This window comes from Argentina silus (assembly GCF_951799395.1).
Source record: "Argentina silus genome assembly, chromosome: 15".
NCBI classification, from domain to species: Eukaryota; Metazoa; Chordata; class Actinopteri; order Argentiniformes; family Argentinidae; genus Argentina; species Argentina silus.
Window position 1 is genome coordinate 12,422,839 of NC_139669.1, and position 21,499 is coordinate 12,444,337.

At 45.2% G+C, this 21,499-nt stretch overlaps 4 protein-coding genes across 4 annotated transcripts; 1 reads left to right on the forward strand and 3 right to left on the reverse strand.

The window, feature by feature from the left end:
- Positions 1 to 41: 41 nt before the first annotated feature.
- On the reverse strand, positions 42 to 1,952 carry pmf1 (polyamine modulated factor 1). Its single transcript, XM_083686501.1, has 5 exons — positions 1,715 to 1,952; positions 1,489 to 1,594; positions 1,183 to 1,283; positions 545 to 740; positions 42 to 228 (listed from the first exon to the last, which is right to left on the reverse strand). The coding sequence occupies exons 1-5, from the start codon at positions 1,942 to 1,944 to the stop codon at positions 163 to 165; spliced, it is 699 nt and encodes a 232-aa protein (XP_083542627.1). The 5' UTR covers positions 1,945 to 1,952; the 3' UTR covers positions 42 to 162.
- Positions 1,953 to 2,193: 241 nt separating this feature from the next.
- On the forward strand, positions 2,194 to 4,858 carry tmx2a (thioredoxin-related transmembrane protein 2a; the record flags this gene model as incomplete). Its single annotated transcript, XM_083686496.1, has 8 exons — positions 2,194 to 2,382; positions 2,482 to 2,542; positions 2,801 to 2,914; positions 3,299 to 3,375; positions 3,593 to 3,699; positions 3,795 to 3,860; positions 3,956 to 4,085; positions 4,170 to 4,858. The coding sequence occupies 8 exons, from the start codon at positions 2,194 to 2,196 to the stop codon at positions 4,347 to 4,349; spliced, it is 924 nt and encodes a 307-aa protein (XP_083542622.1). The 3' UTR covers positions 4,350 to 4,858.
- Positions 4,859 to 5,415: 557 nt separating this feature from the next.
- On the reverse strand, positions 5,416 to 16,748 carry LOC310816338 (palmitoyltransferase ZDHHC5-B-like). The gene is made up of 12 exons (XM_083686482.1): positions 16,634 to 16,748; positions 13,806 to 15,178; positions 13,555 to 13,676; positions 13,207 to 13,364; positions 12,842 to 13,014; positions 12,596 to 12,698; positions 12,343 to 12,434; positions 11,997 to 12,129; positions 11,736 to 11,844; positions 11,504 to 11,610; positions 9,893 to 10,836; positions 5,416 to 9,045 (listed from the first exon to the last, which is right to left on the reverse strand). The coding sequence occupies exons 2-12, from the start codon at positions 13,949 to 13,951 to the stop codon at positions 8,940 to 8,942; spliced, it is 2,193 nt and encodes a 730-aa protein (XP_083542608.1). The 5' UTR covers positions 13,952 to 15,178; positions 16,634 to 16,748; the 3' UTR covers positions 5,416 to 8,939.
- Positions 16,749 to 18,187: 1,439 nt separating this feature from the next.
- clp1 (cleavage factor polyribonucleotide kinase subunit 1) lies at positions 18,188 to 21,442 on the reverse strand. The gene is made up of 6 exons (XM_083686812.1): positions 21,330 to 21,442; positions 20,308 to 20,593; positions 19,987 to 20,094; positions 19,686 to 19,805; positions 19,366 to 19,503; positions 18,188 to 19,208 (listed from the first exon to the last, which is right to left on the reverse strand). Exons 2-6 carry the CDS (start codon positions 20,581 to 20,583, stop codon positions 18,507 to 18,509), a joined length of 1,344 nt encoding a protein of 447 aa, XP_083542938.1. The 5' UTR covers positions 20,584 to 20,593; positions 21,330 to 21,442; the 3' UTR covers positions 18,188 to 18,506.
- Positions 21,443 to 21,499: the final 57 nt, after the last annotated feature.

The following is a 21,499-nucleotide window of genomic DNA, read 5'->3' on the forward strand; positions in this document are numbered from 1 at the left end:
CACAAATGAAAAAAAGTGCACAACACAATGAGAAATATTTCGGAATTTATTTTAAGAAAAAAACAGACATGTGACTCTGTATGTGTGGATGCGTGCGTGCGTGTGTGTGGTGTGTGTACGGTGAATATATACAGGTCAATATATACAAGGTCAACCATCAGGTTAAACATCAAAAGTGTCACGTGGGCAGAGGGAGGAAGCAAGCGTCTGGAATTCACTGACAGATGCCTAGAGGTACAGGGAGAGAAACACAGAGAGAGAGACAGTGAAAAACTCTTAGATGCATTGGTAACAGGGAGTGAATAACTCCTTCAGTAGGAACATCTTAGTAGAACCAGACGAATGATGCCTTTTGTCGCAACAGCATTAATGTAAAATAACAACAGACGCAGCAGAGATCCACAGACCAATTGTTCATTCTTGATGCTAAACTAACAATCATATTGACACATTCATATCATATACAGATCACTGGGTATGGTAACCCCACCATTAACCGATGCCCTTCATTGAGTAGCAATATGATTCTGTCCCTCTTGCTCACCTTCCACTCATCCACTGTTGCTGCGATACGCTGCTCAGTCTGAGCGATGCCCTCTCTGCCTGCCTGCACCCTCTGTGCCAGTGCTGCATTCTCCCCCTGGAGTGTCTTTAGCTCCTTCCGCAGATACGCCTCCTGCTTCTGGTAGTATGGCATCACAAAACTGCACAGGTCCTGCTCAGGCACTCCGCTGGGACGCCTGGAAGAAATTGAGGAGGAGGTTAGGATGACTGATCTAAATCAGTTCTGTGTTTTCCACAGAAATGGTAGGGTTTGGGGGAATGCTAGCTGATCCGGGATCTGATTCAGGGTTACCTCTACCCAGTGTGAGACATGACAGGCAGAGCCAAGATGCCCCCAAATTCAGCTCTTGGAGCTAGTAATGGTAACATTGACTTAGGCCAGTAGATGGGAACCAAACATGTGAAATGTCTCAATTGTTTCCTTGCCTATAAGTGCACTGATCTGATACACACAGAACAGGTGAAAGTAAATGCCCAGTAGGCATCCAGCATATTGATTTCACCTGTTTTACTGGTTGCCATTGCCTACCAAGTTCTAGCTTTCACCTGTTCAGTTCATTCAAATCAGGGAGGGAAAAGACAGGGAAATACGGGACAGAGACTAAGAGAGTGACTGACCATGCTGGGTCTGAGCTGCCCATGGCACTCCCTTCTAGTTTGTCCAGCTCATCCAGCTTGCACTGGAGCTCTCCCTCTTCGATCAGTTTGTTGATGTCGTCCTGTAGACATGTCACATGGCATTTGAACGCACACACACACACACACACACACACACACACACACACACACACACACACACACACACACACACACACACACACACACACACACACACACACACACACACACACGTTTAAGAAAAAAGCAGATTCCTATCACTCGTTTAAACTTGAGTTGCTTGAAAGTTGCTTGAATCTGTCCAACCTGAATAGTCCTCTGCAGGTCTTCTATGAACTGCTTGTGAATGTTCTCGGTAACTTGTGGGTTCTTCTTGTAGAATGGATGGAAGGTACGGGCAAATCTCTGAAAACTGACAGTGACATATTCAGACACCTTAGCTTTCAAAAGGTGCACCTACTCTAGTCCACATGCTATTATATGGCCAGACTAATGTTAGAAAGGTTCCCCAAGCACGTTTACTTCCACTTACCTGGCATCGGCTATAAACTTCTGCAAGCTCTTTTCCATAACTTTGTTGAACAGCAGTAGCCTGTTGTTCCTTCGAGGTCCGGTTCCGTCTGACCGGTGTGAGTCAATTCCACTGCCTTCAGACGTGGACGAAACATCTCTTGTGGCTTTACTAGTCTGATTCTCAACGTTTGCTTCGTTAGAAATCTTCTCGGTAGTCTCCGTGTTCCTCGCTTCTCCGCTTTCCTCCATGTTTTGAGTAGGTTTACTAGACCCGCCAAAGTCTTGCTACGGAGTACCAACGGGTTCACATTGAAACAGTTTTCCGCGTTTTACCGTTGCTTTGTGGCTGTCGATTATGCGCAGGCGCAGTCCGATGCCATGTGTCACATTCATTCACACTGAGCGCCACCCCCCGCCCCCCCGCCCCCACACACACACACTTCAGCTGTCACTTTCCTCAACTCTCTCTCTCTTCTCCTCACTGTTGCCTGTGGGAACATGGGTGTGATCACAGGACTTTTTGCTGTGTTTTACCACTTACCACAAATTTACAAATGGCTATTAAAGCCTTATTACATCTCTTCTGTCCTCATGTCTGTCGCATTTATCGTAGTTCGGAAGGCTCCAGGATTATGTGAACACCTTGCGTCGCAACGGGACGACGGGAACTCGTGCGACTTTGACTGGGTCAGTATTAGGGGTAGAGTTGCAGCGCACTTGCACCAAATTTGGCACTGTGTAATTGTAGGGACTGTTGTAATGTGGATACTTCTATCATTCTTACAGAGAGAAGTGGAGATCCTTATGTTCCTTAGTGCAATAGTGATGATGAAGAACAGGAGAGCCAGTAAGTGCAGAACAGGCACAGACACAGACACAGACACAGACACAGACACACACACACACACACACACACACACACACACACACACACACACACACACACACACACACACACTGTCTCTCTCACTGCCAAGCAACTATGTTGATATTTTCAGAACTTGTTGGCTGCTGTCAGTAGCCTGTCTGTTTTGTAAACACTAGAAAACCGTTGCAGGATTGGTGATACTTAATACAGTACTCTCTCTCTGTCTCTGTTTCCCAGTCACCTTAGAGCAGCACATAGGAAACCTTTTCCTCTTCAGTAAAGTGGCCAATGTCATCCTCTTCTTCAGGGTGGACATTCGACTGGGCATCCTCTACCTCGTCCTGTGTGTTGGTGAGCAGCTACATCCATCACCATTCATATTTGTTTAAATCTTTCAATCCTTTCAATGCTGCGGTAAGGAGGAGAAACAGCAACTTGTTGACACATTTTCACTCCATTTGTGCACATACTCACACCAAGCACGAAGTACTAAGCCAATTGGTGACCTGAAATAGGGGGACTATGTATAACAAAGTGTTGTCATTTCTAAATGGTGAAACCATTATGTACACAAATACTATCCAATAGAAGATGAGAATCTCTACATTAACCTCATAATTGTTTGTTTTCAAATCCAAACTTTTGGAGCATAAAGCCAAAAGAAGAACAAATGCTTCACTGTCCCATTACTTACACAGGGCACTGTAGAAATGAACACTATTTGTCCTATCCCAGCATTCGTCATGACCTCCAAACCGCCTCTCTACATGGGCCCAGAGTACATCAAGTACTTCAGTGACAAGAACATAGACGTAAGTGTGACAGTCTAAGAACATAGACTTCAGGTGTGACAACCCCAGAGGTTTAAAATTGATGAAGACCAATCAAGGCCATAGGCTGTTGATGCAGCTAAAACATAAGATCCAGTTAGGCAAGATTGTAACCTGATCATTACCATTTTACCAATTTTAGATGTTAGAGATGTAATTGGGCTGCTAATCTGAACTGTTCTAATCCAATCTGACCTAGGAGGAGTTGCAGAAGGATATTCGCATTACATGGATTGTTGAGTTCTATGCCAACTGGTCTTCTGAATGCCAGTCATTTGCCCCTGTCTATGCCGACCTCTCACTCAAGTAAGAGATACAACTTTCTTTTTATCTCTCTCTGTCTTTCTCTCTCTGTATTCCCTAAATATGGCTGTCTTTTGTTCCCATCCATTGTGATGCAGATATAACTGTGCTGGACTCCGGTTTGGAAAGGTAGACGTGGGCCGCTATGGAGAGGTGGCTCAGAGGTAAGTCTTGGGAAGGCAATCATTTCATTATATTTAGGTACTGTAGCTTGATAACAGTTCTGCCGTGTGCTGACTGACCACCTCTTTCTCTGCAGGTACAGAGTTAGCACCTCCCCCTTGGCCAGGCAGATGCCCACATTGGCCCTTTTCCAGGGAGGGCGGGAGGTCATGAGACGTCCAATGGTGGACAATATGAGTCGAGCTGTCTCCTGGACCTTCAACGAGGTGTGTTTTATACGGGGTTGAGTTGGCTGTGTGTGTGTGTGTTTGAGTGCAGTGTGCTTACTCACGCACACCCTTCACTTCTAGGAGAACATCATCCGTGAATTCAACCTGAATGAGCTGTTCCAGAAGTCCAAGAAGCTCAATAAGGGCAGGGGAGAGAAAAACGAGGAGCAGAACCCCTCACTGCCAGATGAGAACAGTGAAGAGCCTCAGCCCGAACCCCACAACCCAGAGGAGCAGCTGGAGAGCAAGAAAGACCAGTGATGGGGAAGGTAAACTGATCCTAGATCTGTACTGATAGGCAACATACACCAAAAGCGAGCAGGAACAGGATATCTCTCAGCTGCACCATTCACTGATCCTCACATTATGTGGATACACGTTTTTTTTATTTTTTTTATTATCATTGGTTCTACAATAAGACCATGCAGATTAGGTACAGATCTGTGCAGTCCCTGCTCTGAATTAGTGGCTCTGACAAAGCAGCCATATTTGTATAATGCTTGTGAGTGATGCAAACAAATGAGTCATCTTAACTGAGTTTGAAATATCTTACCGTCCCACTTATTGATGCCTCAAGTTATTTATGTGGAAATGCCTTTTGTGTTCAATTTGTTTACTAGTACCTCTGTAATAATTGTACAGTACCTCTTCAGTCCTATTAACCCCATGAAACACTGTTGTTTCACTCATTCATCCACTGTCACAGTCTTGTTTCGTGTGTATTTACCTATTTTTAATGTTCTGTTGCCTTATTAGACGTTGTCAACAACAAAAGGAAAACACTGACTGTTATGGTAAAGGTGAAATAAATACAACTTTTCAAAGCTGTGACTCCAATACTTTGACTCTATCCTCCTAAGCTTTTATTTTAAGTACATACATCACTCAATGTCAATAGATAATTAGAGGCATTTTTAAAGATCAGTCTTTGACTTAAAAAAAGGACAACAATTTTTTCCACCAGCTTGACCTTTTATTCTGAGAAGACATCTTTAAAAATTCTTCATAAGGCCATTTTGGAAATGTCTTTTACATATTCATTACAGATATTTGTGAAACTCTTTCCATTCATCACAGCCAACAATAGCAGTTCTCAATAATTCACATACAGTATGCAGTTGTTCAACGGCCCCCTTCCCCACCAGGAGAAAGTACCACCGACTCTCTCCATCTCTGTCTATGATGAGTGCTTGTGCCATTAACGCTTATGATGCTTAATTTGTTTTTAATCACACGTCAACCAGGTGTGCATTCCACAAGGATATTCTCACATATACACACCAGATATGCTTTCAAAACAACATACAGAATCACATGCACACCGAGACACAGCGAGGGAGAGCAAACTCCAGCCACACAACTGCTTTATTCGACAGGTGCGTACTTCAAACATGTACTCCTCAAACAAAAAAACGTGCTACATTCAGCTAGCTTTGACATTCCAACTTCTTAGTGGGCCACCATCTCTCAACCACAAACTCACACAACTGACACACACCCTCGCCTTTCTGAACCTACTTGTGGGCAAAAAGTTAACTGTACCATATTTATATGTTATCATAACACATAAAAAAAAAGCTGATGAAGAAATAGAGGCCAGAATTTTAACAGAACAAAGAAATAGAAAATAATTCTGGATGTAGTTTTCAGAATACTGTAAACAAATATAAACTGTAAAAAAACAAACTAAAAAGGCAAAAACCAATCAAAACAGTCCTCAATTGCAAACCAATCCCTACACCCGTCACCTTGTCCTCGACACGGCTCTTAAATACCACAAACATAAGTCACAGCCAACTTTTAGCTTTTAGTATTTTGGAGAACAATAACCCCTCCCCCCCCAAGAATTTAACACTCAAAAATGTAATGTGTTGGAATTGTCCAAATACATTACAATGTATGAACAAGGCACTACGGCTAGGATGTGGTGATTGGTTTAGAATTGAGTCTAGAACTAAAAGGTTTTCCTGTCAGGGGTGTATTCAAAATGCATAGTTATTTTGAGTGAACAACTGTTTCAAAACATAAACGGTGATTAATAAAACAGTCAATAACAGAACGTTTTCAGTACATGGAAACTCCTTGCCTAAATAAAAATGTACTATAAAAAATAATCAAATTCTCTCGTTCTCTGTTGAAACCAACATTCTTAACTAAAAACAGCACCATTATTATGTTTTGTAACGTTTTGTAACTGCATTTTGAACACACCCCTGGTGAAATAAATAAGCCCTTCCCATCTTGACCCTATTTGGCTGGCCTTCCAGGTATAAGGTTTTCTAGCATTTGATTGACAGACAAAACATTGCAAACACCAAAAAGGACGGACAATCATTTAAAGCTACAAACAGAAAATTTGCATAATGTATTCATAATAAACATTAGTAGCGTACATTCCACAAAGAGGCTTGTGCTGCAATTATGATGATCAGAATTTCTTTGTGGTTCTCAAGCTCCCCATTTGCCACTTCAGCTGTTAATGAGAGGATCACCATTCTCTTTGGATGAGAATTCCAGCAAGATCTGTGACTGGCTGATGCAGCCATCAAACAAAACGATTGCGCCAACTCGCTCTCATGAAGAATTACACATTGAAAATACGCCTCTATCATCATTACTTGTCTTCGTTACCTGACTCAATAATTATTTATACATTGATATAAAACTAATATATATGTATATATGTGTGTGTGTGTGTATATATATATATATATATATATATATATATATATATATATATAAAAACACATATACACAGTGCTGCTTGAAAGTATGTAAACCCCTTGTGCAATTATAGATTTTTTTCAGTTTTTACCATGAAATCTTTATTTAATCAGAACCAGTCTTTTTTATCTGACATGACAGGTTTATATTTACCAATTCCATATGTTGGTTTAGAAGAAATCATGCGTGTAGTAGAAAATTTTAATTATAAAGAAATTAGTGCAGGTGCAAAAATAAGTGAACCCCAAGTTGCATTGGTTAAATCAAAGTAGGTAAGTAGAATCAGGTGGGTAAATAATTGGGTATCAAATGAACCAATCAAAGGAGAGATCTTTCAGAAAGAGTTTGGGTGGGACTCTGATAAAGAGAGATAAGAAACCTGCTCTGTTGCAAAACACACCATGCAAAGAGGAAAGGAGATGTCAGAGGACATCAGGAAGAGGCTAGTGAGAGCACATCAGTCTGGAGAACGCTATAAAATCATCTCAACAAGTTTTGAGCTCTATCAGTCCACTGTGAGGTAAATCATTTACAAATGGAGAGCATTTAACATGACAGCAACTCGGCCTAGAAGTGGACGCCCTTCCAAAATATCCCCAAGAAAAATAAGAAGGGTAAAAGCCAACCCAAACATAACATCTAGAGATTTGCAGACTTCCCTTGCTGTATCTCAGGTAACTGTGCATGCCTCAACAATAAGAAGACCACTGAATCGAAATGGCATTCATGGGAGGGTTGCTAGGAAGAAGTCTGTAAAAAAAGAAACAAACTGCCCGTTTTAACTTTGCCAGAGACCACCTGGACAAGCCTGAAGGTTTCTGGAAGTCCGTTCTCCAGACAGATGAGTCCAAAATTGACCTTTTTGGTCACAATCAAAACCACTATGTTTGGCAAAAACCAAACACTGCCTACCACCAAAATAACCTTATCCCAACAGTCAAGCATGGTGGTGGAAATGTCAAGACCTGGGGCTGCTTTTCCTCCTCTGGACCTGGACGACTCCACATCATTAAGGGAACCCTGAATTCTGAGGTACACCAGGAGATTCTTGAACAGAACGTCAAGCCGTCAGTCAAGGAGCTAAAGCTGGGCTGAAAATGGGTCTTCCAACAAGACAACGACCCAAAGCATTCAAGCAAATCTACCAAAGAATGGCTCAGGAGAAAGAAGATTTGTGTTTTGAATTGGTTAAGTCAAAGCTCTGACCTAAATCCAATTGAGATGCTGTGGCAGGACCTGAAGCAGGCAGTTCATGCTAGACTATACGAGACGTTTACTCGAAGTTATCGCTGCTAATGGAGGCTATTGACTGAAGAGGTTCACATTTTTGCACACATAAAATCTTTTATCATTTCGAGTTTTTGTTAAATAAACCACTTTCACTTTTTTGTTTTGTTTGTGTCCTTTATTTGGATTGTCTTTACTACGAATTGGGGTTTAGATAAAGATTTTATAACTTAATTTTAATATTTCATACAAAAATAATGACCATCCCTGTAGGGTTCACAAACTTTCAAGCAGCATTGTGTATATATATATATAAAAAAAAGATTTATAAAATTAAAACTAAACTGTGTTGGGGTTGAGAGATCATCTCTGCCCAGTCATAATGGCTGCAGTGTCCCCCTCGTTAGTGACTCGACTGTAGATTGTTGATTGGTCCATCGAGATGATGGGAGAGGATCAAAGCCATCCTTCCTTTTGGGATTTCATTGTATAAAGTCTTCATATGCTAATGTACCAAAAACAAATCTTTGTATAGATATAGGTTATATAGAGTTTTGTACCCAATTGTGAAGACAGCCATGTCACCCAGTCCATGGCTCACATGGCATCCAGTCTATGGAGGAAGCTGTTCCATTAAGTCACTGATCAACATTCTGAGTTCCACTTCCACCTCTCTATTTGATCCAGCATGAACATGGTCCGTGGCATTATAAAGATAAGAAATGGTCAAAGCCTTGTACTCTGAGTACCAGTCAGCCACACACTTCTATTCCATGAGGACCGGGGGAGTCCAGTGTGTGTGTGTGTGTGTGTGTGTGTGTCTCCTCAGAGTGAAGAAATCAGAAAATAACCAGTGGAACAATCTTCTTTCCATCATCAGTTGGGGCAGATGTCTGTCACTCAAACTGATATCTCATAAGTGGTCCCTCCGACACCAGTCACCTTCTTCACCCCGCCCCCTGGTTTGGATGTGCTGTGATTGGCCAAGCCTGGGCGAGACGTGGATCTGATCAGACAGCCGGCAGGAAAAGGGGAAGGGGTTAAGGATGGAGACAGGGGTGAAAGAGGGGGGGGGGGAGTGAGAGAGAAGAGGTGAGTAGATTTGATTCATATAAAACAGACTGTAATCTATTTGTTAAGTCATAAGGCATCATTGGAGGGGAGGAAAAGGCCACAGAACAGAGAGAGACAGCATCTTGCTATTACTCATGCAAAAACACAAACACACTCCTAAGACATACTTACGTACCTCTACAATGAATAAACAAACTCCAGAAACGACACCCAATTAATACTTTTGTCCAGCACAAACATAACAGTTCTTAAACATACTAAAACAACTTGGGCTCCAATTTGTTTCCTCTAAAAAGTGTGATGCACACTTGGTAATTTCGTTCAACAAAGTTTCGGTTTGCGTCGAGGCGGAGGACACAGCTTAGAATCACTGCTACTTATACCTCATAGTAATTGTTTGTTGTTTTATTTTTAATTGAAACTTTTGGAGTATAGAGCCAAAACAAGAAAAACCGGCTCACTGTCGTATTACTTACGGAGCATTGAAAGTGTCTATTTTCACTTGTGTTAATTATTGAGCATGGAATGGCTCATTTGCCTACTCCTGAACACTCCTGGGGTGAAACTTTCCACATGGGTTTTGAGCTGCATGCCACTGTTTAAAAGCAAATTGAAGCCCCTTGTACCTTAGACAAACACAGGCACACGGTCTTACAAGCAGAAACTCACTGAAATCAAGGAGGAAAAGGAAGACTCACACAGATCAGGGAAGAAGAGGGCTGACACAGATCAGGGAAGAGGAGGAAGAGTGGCAGGCTGAGGCTCAGATGTCTACTCACTGTGGAGCCTGTGTCCCTCCGACTCTGCCCCCTCCCGGCGAACCACCTACTCCCACTGGTCGAGCCTTGTGCTGGTGCCCCGCCTCCCCAGTGTATGAGAGGGACTTCCCTAGAGAGGGGCCACGGGGTGGGGGGGACACAGGAGGGGGTTCTAGGGAGCGGGCGCGGGGGGACAAGGGGTTGGGCTGGGAGGGTTGGTCAGATAGAGGAGATGGCCGAAAGGAGGCGCGTGGTGGCCGGGGGTCCTGCTGCAGGAGGAGGTGCTGGGCTTCAGGGGGTGCAGCGTGTGCGGGGGGAGAAGTTGGAGGAGGGGGGCTGACGGCGCGCAGGTACGCTCTGTGGGGGGAGGAGAAAGACACAGAGCCCTGGAGCAGCTGCCCTTCCCTCTGCTGGGCGATCTGAGCCGAGAGGAAGGGCGACGTGTAGCCTTGCAGGGGTGCTGTCTCCCGGGCGGCTGTCACCAGGGGAAACGCCGCCGGGGCGTGGGGCTTATGGGGGGACAGCTCGTGCGCGGCCGACTCAAACTCGGGGCTCTCTGACGGCGTCAACAGGCTGTCATACGACAAGCTGCCATTCCGTGGGGTCTGATTGGCCAGGCTTTTGTAGCTGGTGTCAGTGGTGCCTTCTGATTGGAGCGTACTCAGGGCATTGTGGGCCGTGTGGGCAGAGCGCAGGCTGGAGGAGCGGGAGCCACCGGCAGACAGGACCAGCGAGGAGGGGTAGGAGGTGTATGACCGCCCCCCCAGGGAGTAACCCGAGATACCACCCGAGACGCCCCCCGTCCCACTGGAACCCCCGGGGCCCTCGCCCCTCTCCCCTCCCCCTCTGCGCGCCCCCACAACTCCTCCCGGCCCCCCGTCCAGGCTGTTGGTTTCTGAGCGATAGCTGAGCTGCCGGCTCGAATGGAGGATGGAGGAAGAGTCCAGACTGTCCCCACGAATCATCTGAAGGAAAGGAGAGAGACAAGAGGGGGGGAGGGAGAGAGAGAGAGGTGGAAGGTAGGGAGAGAAGGGAACAACGAAAAGAGAGGAGAATGTAGAGCATGTTAAAGGAGGGATAACTTTGTGAAGAGGCTCAAACCACAAACTTAACATAAAAGGTCTAGCATTTCTACACAGAGGGAGAGAGGGGGGGGGCAGTAGGTTGACGGGGTTCTAATAAATCATCACACTACCAAAACAACTGACCTTGGACAAATACAGAGCACTAGAGCTGTGTACAAACAGACATGTCCACAGAAAGACATACATTCCGGTCAAATGCAGAATCAGGAAAAAGGAAAGTCATTGACTCACACAAACACAAAAACGCAGAGAAATGGACACACGCACACAGAGAGTGACACTACCTGGGACTTACTGATCAACCGATGGCCACTGAGTGTTCAATTAAAAGTGAAAAAAAGAGGGGGGATGGAGTTAACCACAAAGTAGAGTAAGAGGGGGACAGAACCTTTACCCAATGGTCTGCCGCAAACCTCTTACAAACCTCTTACAGGCCCCTATACAGTACCAGTCTTCTCTTGGTCTGAACTATGCAGGTTTGACTATGTAAGGATTATATAGCTACCTCTGTGTGTGTGTGTGTGTGTGTGTGTGTGTGTGTGTGTACCTTGTTTGGGTGTGTCAGAGCAGTGTGGTTCCTCCCTGGGCTGCTGTAAGTCGGCCGGTACTTGTACATATTGGGAGTGGGTGGAGCCTCTGTCAACAAGCTGCTCTCTAAGTGGGGGAAACCAAATTAACAGCATTAAAAAAACAAGATAGAGCGGTCTGTGTTGGATTGAGGTACCGTGTGTGTGTGTGTGTGTGTATGTGTGTGTGTGTGTGCGTGTGTGTGTGTTCACCCTCTGTGTCAGCGCAGGGCAGGCCAGGGTAGCGGCCCTCAGGCTTGGGAGGAGGTGGAGGCTCTGCATCCGCTGATTGACTCTCCATCTGGTCTAAACTGTCCTTAGACTGCCAAGAAAAAGGACAAGAAAAAATACATTCATTGAGAGAGAGGGACTTGTTTAGTTGAAAAGTAAGTGTAGATGTATTTGTGTGCGAATGCCTCAGAGTGAGTGAGAGTGAGTGAGTGAGTGAGTGAGTGAGTGAGTGAGTGAGTGTACCCTGGTGCTATGGCGGTCGTTCTGGATGCCGTTGTCCAGGACTTTGGCCTCAAGCTGTGCCTCGGAGAGTGGCGGGCGGAGGAAGGGAGGCTGCATCTCCACTGTCTGAGGTCCTCGCCACCTGCCCACGTACCTAAGAGAGAGAGAGAGAGAGTGTCACAAACAACAATGATTACCCTGAAGCGCCGAAATCCCTCTGGACATTGTTTTTCATAAATGACATGCGTCAACTGGAGTTAATTACACAAACACTAAAGGTGACACTGACTTCTTTCCACACAAGGCTTTGGTTCAGCCATTGGCTGCCGTAGCAGAGGGAAGTGAGAGGGCTAGAGGACAGACTGACCTGGGAGCCTGGGAGCTACAGAGCACATGCGAGATGTTTCTCGAGCAGCCGTTTGTGAAAGGGTTAACTCCGCCCCTAAACTTCCCTGTAACCTAGAGAGAGAGACAGAGATAGAGAGACAGAGATAGAGAGACAGAGAGAGGGTTAATGTACATGCACCATACTTTTCCATCAGTCTTCCAAAGCCAGCTAATACACACACACACATAGCTACACACAGAGCAACACAGCACATCTCGACAGACACACTAACCTGTTCGTTTGTTGTCCTACCCCGAGCTACCAGTACCATGTGGAAACCAGTAAGACCTGCTACTGGGATGAAGAAGAGACCGGCAACACACATCACAGCCATGCTGGTGCAACAGAGTCAAGGAGCCAGACGAAAAACCAGCATGAGGCAACTGTGTGCATGTTGGTGCATGTGGGTGAGTAAGAGAGCCGTCTGTCTGTCTGTCTGAGAGAGAGAGAGAATACGTGTGTGCGCACGGAAGGATACGTCACAGCGGAGTGTGCTGTGTCTAGCTGGTGTCGGTGGTGGAGGACGTAGACCAGGCCGAAGCCGAACACGTTGACGATGTGCATCGTCAGGGACAACAGGAACAGGAAGAAGTGGCGGTAGTTTCTGCGCCCGATGCAGTTGTTCACCCAGGGGCAGTGGTGGTCAAAGTCCTGCCGGGTCACACACAAAAAGCTCAAAAGCTCAAAACCTCGCTGACATAGTCTCTGATGTTTTCTGTCTGATCTGTGATCAGAGAGGACTGTAAAAGAAATGACCTGTTTAAAGGTTTGGAGAGAAGATATGTTTGTTTGTTTGTGTGTGTGTGTGTGTGTGTGTGTGTGTGTGTGTGTGCCTGTCAGTACCTCCACACAGTTGTCACACACGGAGCAGTGTGAGCAGCGAGGCGGTCTGTAGAAGCGGCAGGTGGAGCACCACTTCATCCGCACCTGAATCCCCCTGATCTCCACCGTCTTATAGAGCGGAGCGCGGAAATCATCCTCTTTATCCTCATCCTCCTCCGCTACAATCAAACACACAAACACACACACGTTCAGACACACTGACACTTTCAACTTTAGTGACACACACTGTGTAGACTTTGGTTAAACGGAGAGAGCGCTTTACAGTGTGCATTACACTATTGCGGATACTCAGAGTTCCTTCTCTCATTAACACACACCCACACACACCCACACACACCCACACTCTACCTCTGGGAAAGACCCCCGGGTCCATGAAAGTGGCCATGCAGAAGTTAGCGAGGGTGAAGAGGAAGACCACAGCGATATAGATGGGAATGGCGGAGGAAAAATACTCCGACAACCAAGGACACCTGGAGAGAGAGAGAGAGAGAGAGAGAGATTAATTTCAGTGACATTGCAAACATTGTTGTAAGTCCACGTGGTTTGTTATGGTGTGACTGTGCAGGTTTCTGTCACAGTGTGTGACTCATGTTACTCACGTGAAGCAGAAAAAGAGTGTGGTGGATCCGACCAGGAAGGTGGTTGCTGCGGAGACTGGGACATATCGGCTGGGGCGGAACGGACGGGGAGGGGAGGAGGCGCCGCCCACCCCCCCCCCAACCCCCCCGCTACTGAACCCCGGCATCGGAGATAGAGAGAAAGAGGTAGACAAATAATGGGGTATAGCTAAACTAAAGGGTGTTGCGAGAGGTCAGAGTAAGGACCTTAGTGTCAGCGTGGGTTGAGGGGGCATGATTGTAGATAGGAAGGGTTATAGTACTATCACAAAGAGCAGCAATTTGAGGAAAACATCTTAATAATAAAGGCTTGCCAGGTTTCGTGGTCTTCAACCACTAAAACTAGTTAAAATCTTTGTTTTATCGCAATCTACACCTCTTTTGCATGTGTGTAGATTGTTGCAGATATATATTTTGCCAATATAATTTGAATATAAAATGTAAAAAAAAAAAACTAAAATAATTCTATGATACAAAAATAACTGTGGCTTCTTTTATAAATATCTATTATGGCTTGAATAATATTTGGTGCAATAATATAAATAAATCTAAACAGTTCTGACTCAACCGCTTTTATGTCGACACCATAAGCCATTTCTTCACAACCATCATCATACATCTAGGCCTACATGTATCACTACTCAGCAGCAGTTAGTCTGAAACCCTCTTCTATCAGAGAAACATCATGTGCAGAGGCAGAAATTAAAGAGGTAGTGGAAGAACTGACTAGAGAGCAAGAGAGCTGGAAAGACAGGGTGTCAAGCAGACCAACTGATGGACTCTGTGCTTGAACAAGGTGAATCTAGGCACTGAGAATGTGAGAGTGTGTGTGGCTGCAATGAGGGTGTGTGTGTGTGTGTGTGTGTGTAAAGACCGAACATGTGCAGAAAAGAGTTCAGGGTCTATGTTCTTTTAAGGAATTAGCGATTGAGGTGAAAAAAATCTAAACGTGACATCTTGAAGCTGCCCTGCAAATATAAGTCCACCTGCAGCTTTTCAAAAAGTAAAGCTTATCACGAAAGCCATGTCCATAAAACAGAGAGTTCATATCAATTGCTTCAAACAGAAGAATCGGATTGTTGGACCAATCAAATCAGCAGTTTGCATCAATCTTTCTGGTGAAGTATGAGTGCGATCAACTCATCCCAAACAAAGCCCACGTCTGTTTCTCCATGGTATCTCTGCACTGAGTTGGGCCACCTCCAAAACCATTGTCCACATGCCCGCTTTCCCATGACGCCTTTCAAGTGGAGCCAAACACACAGTGAAGAGATGACATGGACAAACGTAAGTCCTCTTCTTTTTCCCTCCAGTCTTTTCACCAACTGTTATCGTTCATGAGGGCAAGCAGAGGCCTGAAAGAAAGAGAAACAGAGTGCAAAATTCAACTACCAGATTCAATAAACAAGAGCAACACAAACTATAAACATTAGCAATTTACACATATAATAACCATCACACACAATCAACACTTACATAAATGACCCCACAAACATGTCTTTGACGAGGTACTTAAATAATATCTCCTTGGCACACCAGAGTTCTGTATGTGGAAGGAGTGGCAGGTCGTGTGTGTTGAAACCTGACCGTTTTCTTCTCCACAACCTCATTTTTATTTCACAACACTGACTAACCAGGAAGAGGGTGACTCTCTCTCTCTCTCTCCCTTTGGTTCACACACACTCCCAAAAAGTAATAATCTCTCGCCTGATCCTACGAGACTAGAGCAATTGAAACCTGTTTTGTTTATCACACTGCCTCTATCTACGCCAAAGCTCAAAGACAGGAAACACCTGAAAGTCTGCAGAAATTACGAAGGGAAAATGGGCAAATAAACCTTCCATCTTGAGGTCATTCCAGCTGCAAGTGTTCATTTTAAATCAAGTACAGAGCACATTCTTATCCACACACACAGCACATTGCCTGAGGAGGTAAAACAGATCATCATGAGTAATCATGAAACCAGGGAGTTTGGACACACCCTTCCACAACCTACTAACTCTACACACTTTATGACTCAGTGACCTCACTACAAAGACTGTCTGTCTACAATATGTGAAAAGCACCTACAATTTAGCAACAAATATTAGCCTTACATGTCAAAGAATACCTGATGAGGGTTGATAACACGGGACAGTGCAGCACGACAATTGAGGGCGTGTGACCCACTGTTAGCAGACGACTAATCATCTCTATCCACCAGACTGTAATTTAAATCCCCCGAGTTTATGGACGTTAATCCAGAAATCTCTCAGTTGTACTACTACACTGCTGTCATGTCATTGTATTAACGTTAGAGTGACCAAACACCCAATTGATCCAGTTTCCTAATACTGACAGTGACATGCCTGACAGTTAGTGGAAAATACAACTATGTTGCATACATGTTATGATGCTATCTAACTATCAGATTAGATGCTCCATCGATGTAGCCGGCAGGACTGGAGGAGATGCAGTAGCTAGCAATCCAACAAGCTAGCTGGTGTACTGGCTAACGTTACCTTGCATGGTGAGTCAATTTGTAGATGTCTGTGGCCAAAACAACAGCAAGAACGACTAATCATGTATTTTCTGCTTGACTATTTATACTTCAGAAATTCTAGCTGGCTAGCCAGCTATGGGAAACTGTTCCCATACCACCACTACCACCAGAAACTCCAATGATGCACTATTAAGCAAGCTAACTTCTAGCTAGCTCGGCTAGCAATGGAACTTTGTCTTAACCGAAGACCGGTCGTGTTCGGTTCATTGCTTGACCATAATTTGTCCGTAACCTGGGGATGGCAGAAGATGATGAAAAGAATGCATACCTGGGGTAAAGGACAGGTGTTCCAATAGCAATAGTCCTTAATATTTCAGTGTGTTTCTTTTCGGTCCCGAGACTAGTTAGCTTGCTAGGCCAACATAGGAATCCCGGAACTAGGCTGTTCACCCTCAGGTGGGGTGTGCGTCCAATCAGAGATTGAGATTATGGCTTGTTCCCGATGAGTCGGTGTTGGGCGAAGATTAGGAACATAATTTGAAGGTTTTCTAAGCGCCAGAGGTCGCAGATGGTGGTGCGGTCCGTTATCCTGTTGCATGTCACAGGTTTATCGAAACAAAATACAGACAAACACCTTTCCACACGATTCACCTGTGATGTAGTTATTATACTACATGTCAAAGACATAATTTACTTTGTAGATGCCTATACAGTCCACCGGGCCACCTAATGTCTAAATAGAACATTGGCCCCAACCAGGTTCTCATTGCACCAACTGCAGTGTTGCAGACAGTGTCCGTTTCGATCTCTTTTCTTATTTAAAAAGTAGACTTCACTTCAGTCATGACACTCATGTGTATAGCTGCTAGGGCACCTATGATGGACGGCTGTACATACATATTTTTCTTTCCAAATAGGGCACTTGGCAACTGTATGGCTGTATGGCAACAGTAAAAACATCAACATTTGGTAAGACACCGCTTTAGACTCAAACTCACTTGATCCTCATTCCAGAAGTGTTGCCAAGTAGACCAGTACCAGAGACGAGTTGAAATTATCTACAAATATCTCTGTACAGTCCATTATAGGTGCCCTATGCAGTCCAAATAGGGCACTTTAAGATGTATGGCCACAGTAAAAAGCCATCAACATTTATTAAGGCCCCACTAATAAAGACTAGACTGGTACCAGAAATGAGTTGAAATGATCTACAAATATTTTAGTACAGTCCATTATAGGTGCCCTATGCTGTTCAGATAGGGCACTTTGAGCTGTATGGCCACAGTAAAAAGCCATTAACTTAACCCCTGAAGGTAGGGCCACATATACAGAGTGACCTAGATCTCGTAGTCAGTACAACCACTATGCTACAGAGGAGCGTTAATTTGGCTGCTCCTTTGAACATGTGACTGTTTGTGCATCCGTGTGAACCAGCTGTTCCGTCACCTGACACGACGTGCACATATTGCGCAATGCGGTTGAGGTCCGACAGACCAATGGGTTGCGGTGCGGACGATTGCAACTCGGCAGCTGCACGAATCTGCCTTAAGGAAATCCTACATGTGCGTTAAAATGCCCTGTGGCACTCCGGCGGAAGTCAGTTTAAATGCAAATCACCCAAACTCAGAGCTCAAACTCTGCATCACCATACCATACGAGCAGGGGGAAAACAATCCGCTTTTTCTTTTGCAGCATCGCAATCATTTTATCGCAGTCTATGCATGTAGCTTTAGAGTGCTCTGCCTGAACACACGCTAGCTTCATAAATGTAACAGATTTAATGTAATTTGGATTTTGCATCTGTTCGTTGCATCTTGCTCAAATGCTATTGCTATCTCTATCGTGTATACCTTTTTTAACTAATGTGACACTTACACGGATGCAAATTTCATTAAAACTTTATTTTATACAACAGAAACAAATAGGGTTTTAGAGAAAATGACACTTAAGAGAACTGATGCGCCACTTGGCATGTAAGCGCACCAGTTTTGATATGCTGAAATTGAAATTGAAATGTATCAAAAAGGACATTTACAACTGGTTTCCCGTTTCATTCAGCTTCAGGATTCCATTCCTCACTGCCATGGTCTATCCATCAACAGTTCGGAGAGTTTAAAATAAAGCCAAACAACTACCCATCCATTCTTTCTCTCTCCACCACGATACTTCACTCCCCCTCCTCCGTGTCCGTCACTCCCCCTCTACTTGAGGTCAATGAAGCGAATGTCCATGATAAGTAGTGTGTGTCGGGGGAGGGGTCTGGGAGCAGGAGACAGCACCGTCATCACCTGTGCCTGTGTGTCCACGTTCGTCACCACGATAAACCCACACACAGGGCTCTCCAGCACCCCCCTGCGCACCCCCCCGGCCCCCTCTCCCCCCTCCCCTTCATCCGCACAGCTCACACTCAGCACGTGATGTGTGAGGTCACGGCCAGGGGTCACAGGGACCAGCTTCAGCTGCGTGTCGTCCTGCGACATTCCCAAAGGCAAGCAGGAGTCCGGGATGGATGGCGCTCCGATCTTGTAGATGCGCACGTCTGAGAAGCGCACATCGAAGGCGTGGGGGTAGAAGGAGGCGCCGCGGAAGCCGTAGAAATATTCCCGGATCTTCTCTTCGCGACCCTCCCGTCGGCAGTCTTTGGAGCGTTCTACGACCCCGCCAGATTTTGGCAAAAGGACGACGCGGACGAAGTGCGGGAGGTCGCGTTTGAGTTCGTTGTAGAGTCGCTCCTGGTCCAAAACCAGAACCACGTCCACCTCGAAGGCAGATGCACAGTGGACCAGTGCCTGGTACCCAGAACCCTTCACCCAGCCACAGGTGTTGATGATGCAACCTCCCACACTAGCCTTCCTGTTGACCTCACAGCGCTGAGAGAACACTTCGGCCAGACATGACGTCAACTGAGGAAAGGGGTGGGGGAGAAGAGAGAAAGATTAAGGCAGAGAGAAACAACAAGAAATGAGATATCAGTCGAATTGTCACTCCTATATTGTTCCTCTATAACTGCATATTACCTCTATGGTAACTGTATGAGAGCTCTGTGGTAGTGCTACTCACCTTGTTGTACAGTTTGATATTAGTTCCTGGGGTGGTGGAGCCGAAATGGTAGACCAGAGGAGCCTGCACCGAGAAGCCCTCCTCCACGTCAGCCGGCCGCTCGATACACAGCGCTGACATTGTGCCCGGGACAGACACCTAAAACACACATAATGACATCATCAATAGGAGATAACAGCTTTCCCTTTCCCTTAATTGTTTTGCTTTACTCCTGCATGTCATGTTGTTGTATACATTGCTAGCGAATGGCCTACTCGTAGAGTATTGTTGTTGGAGGTGATGCAGTTGATTGTTTCTTGTTAATCCAGTGTTTCTCTCACCCCACTCTGGCCCACATCTAGCTCCACCAGCGTGGGCCTCCTGCCCAACCTCACAGCGTAGCTCAGAAGCAGCCGACAAACCGTCGACTTCCCCACATCTGTAGGTCCCACCACCATCACCTGGGGGACGGCAATTACTCAATGTTCAAGCTACTTTTATATGATGGAGGGAGACACACAATCACACTCTAACAGACCTGAACTCACATACGCACCCTGTCCACTTCACACATATAAACAGACATTAACACACACACACACACACACACACACACACACGCAGACACACACACACACTGACCCGTGGCCCCCTCTCATTGTCTCGCTCTGCCTGCCTTCTCATCTGCTCCAGTGCAGCATGTGTGTTCAGATACAGAAGCATGGGCGTCTCTCTGGATACATACGCCACCTCAGGGAGAGAAGGAGAGAATGTACTATGACAAAAAAAATTGACAGTTTGTATTGAATCCAGATCCCAGCCACACACGTGATGCTTACAACAGGTGATGGGACGACCACATTGATCAACTGCATCTTACGCTTCCTAGCAGTGTATAATGAGACAGATGTTTCGGCCAAACACACATTGCCCCCATTTCACAACTCCACCACTTCAACTCACCTCTGTCTTCCCCGAGAGGGATACGCTGCAACCTTGCCAAGTGAACACAGCAATCTTAGACCCCGGTCCAAACGTGTACTTCTTGTTGCGGTTGAGTTCGGAGCCAAAGACCTCTGCAAGCCCTGTGAGTAGCTCCAGCTGCACGCGCTCCCCTGCTTCCACCTCAAACCGCAGCTCTGTCTCCTTCTCCAGGTCAAATCTCGTACCACCTCCCCCAGAGCCTGCGCCAGCCCCTGCACCCTCCTCACCAGTCTTCTCAGGGCCCTCTGTTGTCATGGCTGAAGAGCTACACAGGACCGAGTTAGAACTGAAATTAATGTGTCACTGCTAGTTGTGGTTATGAGTAGCTGAAACGACATTGATACCATATTTCTCACTTTAAACAGCAAAAGATAAATGTCAGAAATAATGCATCCATACCGCTCTGCGTAGGCACTGACACTGAAATGTACTGATGATACTTTCATTACACAGGATTGGAACACTTATATTACTCCACAATTCGCTGGTGTCTATCTGCCATTCGTTGCCAACTTACCATACATTTCTGAGTTGTATGTTGGGTTACAGAATGAAGGTGGTTAACGTGAAATCGGAACACCAAACCGAAGACAGTATATCCCTCTATTACCTAACTAACTAAGGCGCAACGCGTTAACCAACGTTAGTCTAGTAAGCGAACATCAAATATGTTGATGTCGACTTGAAATTATTATAGCTGTATGCGATGAGCGTCAAATATGAATCCAATCTTGACAGGGCTTTGGCACAACAACTTTAATAGTAAACAAACAAGAACGTGGCCAGTGCTGCAGTAACCTCGTCCCCAGGCTGTTGCGGAAGTGCCTGAGAACGAGACTAGCTAGCCGGCAATATAGCTTGCGAACAGCGTTAGCTCACATTGCTAGATAGCTCAGTTTGTTAACTATCTACTAGCTAATCAACATTCAACAATAACCAGATTGTTATTTACTGTTTTAGATCGTCATACATGTAACCACCATACATCATGCATTACTTACAAAGCAATCTGGTTGGTCTTAAATAAGTTTTCAACTCTTCCTCCTCTCACAGGACAGACCACGACAGCATTGACATCAGTCGCATGAAGATGACGTCATGTGTCTAAGAACCAATCACCATGTACGTGTAGATCATTCACAAACATGTAAATAAATATTACAAATTGAAG

Coding starts and splice junctions, on each gene's coding strand:
- pmf1 (XM_083686501.1), bottom strand. CDS start 1,944: ATGGAGGAAAGCGGAGAAGCGAGGAACACGGAGACTACCGAGAAGATT. Junction 1,595..1,714: donor AAGTTTATAGCCGATGCCAG/GTAAGTGGAAGT, acceptor TGTCACTGTCAG/TTTTCAGAGATTTGCCCGTA. Junction 229..544: donor CAACAGTGGATGAGTGGAAG/GTGAGCAAGAGG, acceptor CTGTACCTCTAG/GCATCTGTCAGTGAATTCCA.
- LOC310816338 (XM_083686482.1), bottom strand. CDS start 13,951: ATGCCGGGGTTCAGTAGCGGGGGGGTTGGGGGGGGGGTGGGCGGCGCC. Junction 12,699..12,841: donor ACAGCACACTCCGCTGTGAC/GTATCCTTCCGT, acceptor CTGTTGCACCAG/CATGGCTGTGATGTGTGTTG. Junction 9,046..9,892: donor GGAGGGACACAGGCTCCACA/GTGAGTAGACAT, acceptor CTGTCTGATCAG/ATCCACGTCTCGCCCAGGCT.
- clp1 (XM_083686812.1), bottom strand. CDS start 20,583: ATGACAACAGAGGGCCCTGAGAAGACTGGTGAGGAGGGTGCAGGGGCT. Junction 20,095..20,307: donor CCCTCTCGGGGAAGACAGAG/GTGAGTTGAAGT, acceptor TCTCTCCCTGAG/GTGGCGTATGTATCCAGAGA. Junction 19,209..19,365: donor ATATCAAACTGTACAACAAG/GTGAGTAGCACT, acceptor CCCTTTCCTCAG/TTGACGTCATGTCTGGCCGA.